General features: G+C 36.8%; 1 protein-coding gene and 1 pseudogene across 1 annotated transcript; both read left to right on the plus strand.

Moving 5' to 3' along the window:
• Positions 1–425: 425 nt before the first annotated feature.
• LOC139901502 (UDP-glycosyltransferase 83A1-like) lies at positions 426–8,574 on the plus strand (annotated as a pseudogene).
• A 1,247-nt stretch (positions 8,575–9,821) lies between these two features.
• On the plus strand, positions 9,822–10,679 carry LOC139901503 (uncharacterized). Its single transcript, XM_071884207.1, has one exon. The coding sequence runs from the start codon at positions 9,822–9,824 to the stop codon at positions 10,677–10,679; it is 858 nt and encodes a 285-aa protein (XP_071740308.1).
• Positions 10,680–10,950: the final 271 nt, after the last annotated feature.

Here is a 10,950-nt window from a genome sequence, read left to right on the forward strand (position 1 = left end):
TTTTCCAACATGATGTGTGTCGGTGGTTCAATTGTCATTTAGATAGAAAGTATTGAGCTGACATTAATGTGATACCTTCTTCTGGAGTTGAAGTGTGTTGTGTATGAGAGTGATGTTATCATTACTCAAAGGTAGATGACGCCATCATTCATAACCTCTAAATGTAAATTATTAAATTATACAATCACATGTAGCTTTACATAAAAATAATAATAATCACTCTCTAGATTGAAACATTAATTAAAAAATTGGTTACCTAGTTTGAGGTCAGATTAGCTCCAACAAGGCCTCAACATAAAGGATAAAATAAATCATTCATAAAAAAAGAACAAAATAAGTAAGGTGTACAAGGTCATTATTTAAAGTATCCAACAATCGATTGTAAAAAGTATCAAACTCACACAAAGCATTCATAAAGAAAAAACATGGCAAAACCTCATGTGCTAGTCATACCATATCCAGCACAAGGCCATGTAATTCCTATGATGGAGCTTACTGAGTGCTTAGTCAAACATGGAGTCAAAGTTACTTTCACAAACACTGAGTTCAACCACAAGCTTGTTACAAGTAATTGGTTGGAAAAAGATGGTTTTGGGGAGCTAATACAGATGGTCTGTATTCCTGATGGGCTTGAACCGTGGGAGGACAGGGCTGATATTTCTAATAAGCTGTCCTTGTCAATATTAAAAACCATGCCAAGTAAGCTTGAGACATAGAGACGCTTAACAATGAAGATGTAAATAATAAAATCACATGTGTTATTGCTGATGGTTGCTTGGAATGAGCCATTAAACGTGGAAACACGATGGGAATCAGAACAGCAGCCTTCTGGCCTGCCTCAGCGGCTACATTGGCCTCATTACTAAGCGTTCAGAAACTGATAGACGATGGAATAATAAATTACAAAGGTGAGTAATATATAATCATATATACGAGTGTTTCATTTGAAGGTGAACTCTTTTCCGATCTACTTTTGAATGGTATGATATGTGTGAGTTTATCTCAAACTAGTCAAGTTACAAGTTAGCAGCAAAGGAAGGGGTCAAGAAATTGAAAGTTGTCAAAATCCTACTCAAATGCATATGAACACATAAACTATCTTACTCCGTATTTAATGATATATAATTTATTGTAATATTATTCTCATGGTATCACAGTTAAACGGACGGCGTTTCATGTTATGTACTCATGGAAGGTGGGTATTTTTATTAATTTGTACGCGGCGTAATCGGGTTATCCTGTGACTATTTCCGACCCTTTCATTGTCCACCCAAAAATGAGCTGCTAGTTAGGTTTGAACATGAAACACCAACCACTAAGCTATATTGTGCTGATTATGATAAACAAGTTATAGAAATTAGTACAAGAAATCGTTTCTTGAACAACCCAACCTTATTTTGCAACCTGTACTAGAAATCACTGGTTCTCTAACCTGAACTTTCAGAAGATAACCTAGCAGTTGGTTTTGTGATATCCTTTTAAAGGGTCTTAGTTTCAAATCTCCCTACTAGCACATCTTCAAGTGGCATGAGAATGGGCGAAAATAGTCACGGGATAATCTAGTTATACTACACACAATTGGATAAAATTAGCCATCTTGTGCCAATCTAATTTCATCAAATAAAGATAGTAAGATATTCAGTTATTCTTTCTGAATGTTTTATTGTAGGCTTGCCTCTGAGTGATCAAATAATTCAACTATCAGAAACCATGCCACCAATAAAACCCGAGAATCTTACATGGGTATGCTTTAAGGACGTGGATGCTGTTGATGTTAAAATACAATGCAAATTTAGAATAATATGGAATTAGTATATGTATATGGGTAAAATATCTAGATATTAATATGTATATGAAAAATATCTAGATATTAAAATGTAAAGAAAAATCTAGATATTTATGTGTGTAAGAAATATCTAGATATTTATATGTATAAAAATATCTAGATATTTATATATATCCATAGAAATATCTAGTTTCTAGAAACTTCCATGGAGTAGTATAAATAAGGGTGAGGATTTCATTTGTAGAGTGTGAAGTAAGTTGTGAGAGTTGTGAGTAAGAGTGAAATAAGAAGTGAGTTGTGAAGAAGAGAAGAAGAGTGTGAGTTAGCGAAAGTAGAGAAGAGAAAGCTTGTAAGTAATATTGTAATTGTAATTTAATATAAGTGTTTTTGTTAAGTTTCCCGATCAAGCCTTAGTTTGTGTTTAAGTTCTTAGTGCACTTTTGTTGTTCTTATTATATGGTCGGCTCTGCCGCCTAAGTAATACATGGTCGGTTATATCTAGTTTCTAGAAACTTCCATGGAGTAGTATAAATAAGGGTGAGGATTTCATTTGTAGAGTGTGAAGTAAGTTGTGAGAGTTGTGAGTAAGAGTGAAATAAGAAGTGAGTTGTGAAGAAGAGAAGAGGAGTGTGAGTTAGCGAAAGTAGAGAAGAGAAAGCTTGTAAGTAATATTGTAATTGTAATTTAATATAAGTGTTTTTGTTAAGTTTCCCGATCAAGCCTTAGTTTGTGTTTAAGTTCTTAGTGAACTTTTGTTGTTCTTATTATATGGTCGGCTCTGCCGCCTAAGTAATACATGGTCGGTTATACCGCCTAAAGATATATGGTCGACACTGTCGCCTAAGTACATTGTGCACTAAGGATTTATAAAATTAAAGGCTAAACAACGCCAAAGTGTTGGTGTAGTGAGTCTTGTATAGTCTAGATCCTCTATAGTGGGTGTGTTGGGCTCGTCGAAGCTTCCAACAATTGGTATCAGAGCGGGTCGTTCGGGGCCATTTCTAGTGGAGGAAATCGGTAAACGTTGGACGTTTACATCGACTTGTTTTCACCAAGGCTCTAAGGGAGATTCTGTCGGAGCATAGTTAGGAACTGTGAAAGCTCATCGGTCAGGGACCAAGCTTATTGGACGTTGGACGTCATGATGGCAGATCTTGTAAGTACGAGCAGTGGAATCAAGAGTCTCAATAACCACAACTATGGTTATTGGCGGACTTGTATAGAATCCTACCTACAAGGACATGATTTATGGGAAATAGTTGCTGGCAGTGACACAACGCCTCCACCGAAAGAAAATGCTGAAGCCTTAAGAAAATGGAACATCAAGGCCGGGAAGGCTTTATTTATATTGAAGACTACAATCGAGGAGGATCTATTGGAGCACATCCGTGACGAGAAAACACCAAAGGCAGCTTGGGAAACTTTTGAAAAATTATTTTCAAAGAAGAATGAAGCACGCCTCCAGCTCTTGGAAAATGAGCTCGCAGGTATCTCACAAGGAAGTCTATCTATTTCTCAGTATTTCACCAAAGTGGAATCTATTTATCGTGAGATATCTCAACTTGCTCCTGAAGAGAAAGTGAGTGATGCAAGGATGAAGAGAATTATCATCCATGGCTTAAGATCCGAGTATAATGGATTTATAGCCGCTGTGAGAGGATGGCCTACTCAACCATCATTAATAGAGCTGGAGAATTTATTGGCTAATCAAGAGGCCTTAGCCAAGCAGATGAATGAAGTAACCATAAAAGACGGAGAAGATGCACTCTTCACAAATAAGAAAAAAGCAACATCTCGAAAACAAGAGGCGATGAAAGAAAGTAAGACATATGGGTGGAAGGGTCACCCAAAATCAAAAGGCAACGCTTCAGGGGGAGCTCAACAAGGAAGAAGAGATCATCGCCAACAACATGGGGAAAATGATAAGAGAAAGAATGGTGAATGCTTCAATTGTGGCAAGAAGGGTCATTTTGCTCGAGTTTGTAGATTCCCCAGAAGGCGAACTTTTGAAGGAAATGTGGCTGCCGCAAGAGATGAGAAGAAAGAGGTCACATTCGAAGCAACCATTAATGAGGAAACATGGGATGCAGAAGCAGGACTCTCCGTTGAAGCTGACATGGATGATCAAGCTCTTGCAGCAACCTTAAAGTCAAAAATAAACTACAAAGATGATTGGATCATCGATTCTGGGTGCTCAAATCATATGACCAACGATGGGACGAAGCTGCAAGAAATGGAGGATTACAAAGGAAAGAGAGTCGTGTTGACAGCCAACAATTCAAGGTTGTCTATTTCTCACATTGGAAAGACAATAATTCCAAATAAAGGCGGCTCTCATAAGCTCCAACTCGAGAAGGTGTATCTTGTCCCTGGCCTAAAGAAGAATTTACTATCAGTACCACAATTGACAGCAGAAGGGAATTATGTGCTATTTGGACCAGAAAATGTGTCCGTATTCAAGAGAGTGAAGGTGGTTGGCAATCCAATTATGCAAGGAAGAAGAATAGAGTCGGTCTATGTACTATCTGCTGAAACGGCATATGTCGATAAGACTCGAAAGAATGAGACGGCTGATCTTTGGCATGAACGTCTTGGGCATGTGGGCTACAACAAGTTAAAGGAGATGATGGTGAAACACATAGTAAATGGCCTTCCTCAAATTGATATCCGAACATATACAATATGTGCTGGATGTCAATTTGGCAAAGCTCACCAATTGCCATTCAAGGAGTCAGAGCATCAGTCCAAGACACCACTAGAGCTCATACACTCAGATGTCTTCGGCCCAGTGAAACAAACATCACTTGGAGGTATGAAATATATGGTGACATTCATTGATGACTTCTCAAGATATGTGTGGGTTTACTTCATGAAGGAGAAGTTGGAGACTTTTCTGAAGTTTAAAGAGTTCAAGAACAAGGTAGAAAGTGAGCTCAATACTAAGATCCGGTGCTTACGCACAGAAAATGGAGGAGAATATTTATCGACTGAGTTCAATATCTATCTTGAGAAGCACAAGATTAGAAGACAATTAACTTGTCCCAATACTCCACAGCAGAATGGAGTGGCGGAATGCAAGAATCATCACCTTGCCGAAACTTGTCGAAGTATGCTTCATGGTAAGAATGTACCAGGCAGATTTTGGGCCGAATGTATGAGGACGGCATCGTACGTGATTAACAGACTCCCACAAACAAAGTTGGGATATATTTCACCATATGAAAGATTATGGAAGATCAAACCAACCGTCAACCATCTCAAAGTTTTTGGATGTGTATGCTACGTCTTCGTGCCAGATCATCTACGAAGCAAATTTGAGAAGAAGGAAATTCGGTGCATTTTTGTCGGTTATGATGAATCAAGAAAAGGATGGAGATGTTGTGATCCAAATACCGAAAAGTGTCATACTTCAAGAAATGTGGTATTTGATGAAGCGTCTTCATGGTGGTCACCTTAAAAGATAGAGCTTCCAGAATCTCATGGATTAGAAGAAGATCCAGAAGAAAAAGAAGAACATAAAGAGCACATATCGGATCCAATTAAAGAAGGAGATGGATCGTACTCTAAGGAAACGAGTCCATGGAAAACTGGGGTACATCAATCTACATCCGAAGAGGTTCGTCCAAGCCAAATGGATGCCGAGGAGCATGTGCAAGAATTACGGAGATCAACAAGGTCGAGGAAACCTAATCCGAGGTATGCCAATGCTGCTCATGTGGATGAATCAATACCTATTGAGCCTTCCACTTATGAAGAAGCAGCACAAAGTCAAGAATGGCAGAAAGCGATGGAAGAAGAAATTAATGCACTAAAAGAAAACCAGACATGGAGTTTAGTTCCAAAGCCAAAAGATGTAAAACCAATATCTTGTAAATGGGTTTACAAGGTGAAGACTCGATCAGATGGCTCCATTGAAAGGTATAAAGCTCGACTTGTTGCTAGAGGTTTTTCTCAACAATATGGGCTGGATTATGAAGAAACGTTTAGTCAAGTGGCGAAGATAACAACAATTCGAGCTCTACTAGCTTTAGCTGCTAGCAAATCTTGGAAGTTATGGCAGATGGATGTCAAGAACGCTTTCTTACATGGAGAACTTGACAAAGACATTTATATGGAGCAACCAAGAGGCTTTGAGAACAAGATCCATCCTGAGCATGTCTGCAAATTAAAGAAAGCACTATACGGCTTGAAGCAGGCTCCAAGAGCTTGGTACGGGAAGATTGGCGAGTTCTTAGTACAAAGTGGTTTCACAGTTGCTCCTTCAGATTCTAGTTTATTTGTGAAACAAGATCAAGGAAAACTAGCCATAGTGCTAGTATATGTGGATGACTTAATCATCACGGGAGATCACTATGAGGAGATCCAAAGAACAAGGGAGAATCTGTCTATCAGATTTCATATGAAGGAGCTTGGAGAACTCAAACATTTTCTTGGACTCGAAATAGAGCAGAAAAGAGAAGGATTATTTCTGGGACAACAGAAATATGCGCGAGATCTTTTACAAAAGTACGGAATGCTTAATTGCAAACCTATCTCAACTCTAATGGATCCGAATACAAAACTACGAGCAGATGAAGGAAAATGTCTTCAAGATGTTACCATGTATCGAAAGATGGTCGGAAGTCTTATTTATCTCACAATAAGCCGGCCAGATATATCTTATGCAGTTGGAGTGGTTAGTCGATACATGAGCAATCCGAAGAAGCCTCACCTTGATGTTGTACGATGCATCTTAAGGTATGTTAAAGGCACTATTAACTTTGGTATTTTATACAAGAAAACAAAAGAATGTCACGTGACTGGATATTGTGACGCCGATTACGCTGGAGGCTATGATACACAACGGTCAACAACTGGATACATGTTTAGTCTTGGATCGGGAGTAATATCATGGTGCAGCAAGAGACAACCAACAGTATCCTTGTCAAGCACTGAAGCAGAATATCGATCAGAAGCATCAGCAACACAAGAAATTATGTGGTTGAAGCAACTAATGGAAGATCTTCATCAATCAACAGATTATCAAGTAAAGCTTTTCTGCGATAACCTATCAGCTATTCGTCTAGCAGAAAATCCAGTCTTTCATGCGAGAACAAAACATATAGAAGTGCACTATCACTATGTTCGCGAGAAGGTCCTTGAAGGAGAGATCAAGATGATGCCAACAAAGACAGATGAACAGGTTGCAGATATATTCACCAAGAGCCTAAGTAAACCGAAGTTTACAAAATTCAGAGAAGCACTTGGAATGGTCTGCAAGACATCGTTGGAAGAAAATTTGCATTGAGGGGGAGTGTTAAAATACAATGCAAATTTAGAATAATATGGAATTAGTATATGTATATGGGTAAAATATCTAGATATTAATATGTATATGAAAAATATCTAGATATTAAAATGTAAAGAAAAATCTAGATATTTATGTGTGTAAGAAATATCTAGATATTTATATGTATAAAAATATCTAGATATTTATATATATCCATGGAAATATCTAGTTTCTAGAAACTTCCATGGAGTAGTATAAATAAGGGTGAGGATTTCATTTGTAGAGTGTGAAGTAAGTTGTGAGAGTTGTGAGTAAGAGTGAAATAAGAAGTGAGTTGTGAAGAAGAGAAGAAGAGTGTGAGTTAGCGAAAGTAGAGAAGAGAAAGCTTGTAAGTAATATTGTAATTGTAATTTAATATAAGTGTTTTTGTTAAGTTTCCCGATCAAGCCTTAGTTTGTGTTTAAATTCTTAGTGCACTTTTGTTGTTCTTATTATATGGTCGGCTCTGCCGCCTAAGTAATACATGGTCGGTTATACCGCCTAAAGATATATGGTCGACACTGTCGCCTAAGTACATTGTACACTAAGGATTTATAAAATTAAAGGCTAAACAACGCTAAAGTGTTGGTGTAGTGAGTCTTGTATAGTCTAGATCCTCTATAGTGGGTGTGTTGGGCTCATCGAAGCTTCCAACAGTTGAAGCTATGTTCCAAATAGTAATATCACTCAACGAAGCTTTTACAGTGACAGAATGGTTAATATGCAACTCAGCTATAGAGCTAGAACATGCAGCATTCAGTTTGTACCCGCAACTATTGCCGATCGGCCCCTTACTTGCATGCAACCGGCTTGGTGACCAAGTAGGCCAACTATGGCAAGAGGACCCCACCTGCTTAACATGGCTTGATCAACAACCAGAATGTTCAGTGATCTATATCGCATTTGGGAGTCTCACTATTTTTTATAGAACTCAGTTTCAAGAACTGGCACTTGGTCTTGAACTTAGCAACAGACCCTTCTTATGGGTGATGCGGCCTGGTATGACTAAAGAGACTACACCTGCTTACCCAGATGGTTATATAGATCGAGTGGGCTCTCGGTGTAGAATCGTGAGTTGGGCACTACAACAGAAGGTGTTAGCTCATCCTTCTATAACTTGTTTTGTGAGTCATTGTGGTTGGAACTCTACTTTAGAGGGTGTAACAAACGGACTCCCATTTCTCTGCTGGCCAGATTTCGGTGATCAATTTTACAATGAGACTTACATTTGTGACTTCTGGAAAACAGGGCTAGGGTTTAATAAAGATGAAGCTGGTATCATCACTCGGGAGAAATAAAAAGCAAAGTAGAGCAGCTACTCAATGATGAGACGTTTAGAGAAAAGGCGTTGGATATTAAAGAAAAGGTTACAAGTAGTGTGACAGAAGGTAGACACTCATACAAAAATCTTAACAGATTTATTCAGTGGATACAAGATAAAGATATATGCAAGGATCAATCTGATTCTATGCAAGTATGATTATTTTTGTAATGTTCCATGTTATAAATGTATGAACACCTTTGAGATTTAGATTGATTAAAATAGTATCTAAATATAAATAAGCATGCAACGAAAAAACCCTAGACTATGTCTATATATCTATATCTACTAGTGTTGTTTATTGGACTTATTACATGTCATTTATTTGACAGATTCCATTACATTAGTTATAACTGTATTGTTCAAACAATCAATCTAATTGCTTTATTTAGTTTATATATTTTTCTTATTGTTGGTTGAGTATGTGCATGTTATTTTTTGTGTTGATTAGAGCATACTGAAGATGTTCAAGTGATTCAAGTGTAGCTGGCTGTTTAGAGTGAAGAATCAAACTCTTTGTGGATCGAGTATAATGCTTTAGTAGTTAACATACCTAGTATGGGGGTGAAAAAGTCATTATACAAAGACGGGACACAGTTGGGTTTGATTTCCATACTTGAGGGACCACTTGTGTCATTTATCAATTGTTCTTATCTGTGTCGGTTAAGTTTGGTTAAATAGATAGAAATTAGGGTTTCCTGTACACAACATTCTCTCAAGTCATTCGTTTAATTCTCTCAAGTTTCTGTAAAATTGATCTGGTGATTAAAGCCTGTTTAAGGCATATGATTCTCTGTTGATATTCATATTGTTGATGAAATTGTGGTTATAAAGTAATTGTTGATAAATTCGTTGTGTTTCATTTTCTTGTTGATTCAATTGATTGTGTTGGTAATTGTTTTCTGTTTTATTGTGTAAATTTCTACATGGTATCAGAGCTGTTGTTGATCTGATTTGGTTTCTTTGATCGACGTTCGTTGATTAAAAGGGTTTTTTGAAAATTAGGGTTTGTGTTCTTCAATCAAAATTGGGGATTATCAAATCAATAAGGGTGAACTGATCATTCTTGTGTGGTGGTTTCTTATCTTCAGGCGATACGATCTGAGGAATTTTTCACTGTGGTTTTTAGGGTTTACATCTTGAAACCCTAATTTTGTTTCTTCAAGTTCTTGGCTCATCCAGAACTTGATCTTCATCATTCTTCCGCTGTCAGAGATATCAAGGGGCGTATTCTATCCTCTTATATTCTTCTTTTATTGTATGTTGATTAAAGAACACTTCTAAGATCACCACAACCCAACTCTTGACCTTGATTCTTGAAATCAACTGAAACCTGATCAAGTTGTGGTTAGATTTTTGATAGTGTTATTTAATCTTGTTGGTTTTTTGTTGTCTTTGTCCATATAATGGCTAAAGATGATGATTCTGGTCCAAGTACTGATGCTATTCAAATCAGTAAATTGGACTTTGGTGACCCACTTTATTTGCATGCTAGTAACATTAGTAGTACTCCCTTGATTACTTTCAAATTAAAGGGTACAGAAAACTATAAATCATGGGCTTGTGCTATGGAATTAGCACTTCAAACCAAAAATAAAATGGGTTTTATTACTGGTGATTTTAAAAAGAATGAAACTGATGTTGTTTTGGGTAATCAATGGGAAAGGTGTAATGCTGTTGTTCTTTCTTGGATTCTTGGATCTATGTCTGATGAATTACATATTGGTCAAATCTACTCCAAAATTGCTAAGAATGTATGGGATGAATTGAAGGAGACATATGATAAAGTAGATGGTTCTGTTCTTTTTAATCTATATCAAAAGATTAATTCAATTACTCAGAATGGAACTCCTGTTTCAGAATATTATCACAAATTAAATTCTCTATGGAAACAATATGACACCTTTGTTCAATTACCTACTTGTGTCCTCACAGCATCTAAAGAATTCAATGATCATACAAACTTGATAAAGCTAATGCAATTTCTAATGGTATTGGATGATGTTTATCTTCCTATAGGAAGTAATATCTTAACGAGGGATCCTTTGCCCTCTGTTAAAACTGCTTTCTCTATTATCTCTAGAGAAGAATCACATAAAGGTACACATCTTTTAGAAAAGAAGAGCACTAGTGAAACATCTGCTTTTTATTCTAACAATTTCAAACCTAAAATTGTTAACTCTGGTAATAATCAAAGATGTGCTGAATGTGGAAGAGACAATCATCTAACTGAAAGATGCTTTAAACTTGTTGGATTTCCCTAAAAGGCTGGTAATCTAAAATGCACAAAATGTGGAATGACTAATCACACTGTTGATAAATGCTTTGAAATTATTGATATCCCTCCAATCTTAAAAAGAAAAACTTTAATAACAATTATAAAGGGAATTCAAGCCAAACTTCCAATGATATTCAGGGAAGTACCAGTACATTTTCTGCAACTCTAAGTAATGAAGCTTCTTAGTCTTCTGGATGATAAAAATGGGAACAAATCTGTTGTATCAAATGTTTCAGGTAATTTTTTCAACTATGATG

Source organism: Rutidosis leptorrhynchoides, chromosome 3 (genome assembly GCF_046630445.1).
Source record: "Rutidosis leptorrhynchoides isolate AG116_Rl617_1_P2 chromosome 3, CSIRO_AGI_Rlap_v1, whole genome shotgun sequence".
NCBI lineage: Eukaryota > Viridiplantae > Streptophyta > Magnoliopsida > Asterales > Asteraceae > Rutidosis > Rutidosis leptorrhynchoides.

Coding starts and splice junctions, on each gene's coding strand:
- LOC139901503 (XM_071884207.1), top strand. CDS start 9,822: ATGGCTAAAGATGATGATTCTGGTCCAAGTACTGATGCTATTCAAATC.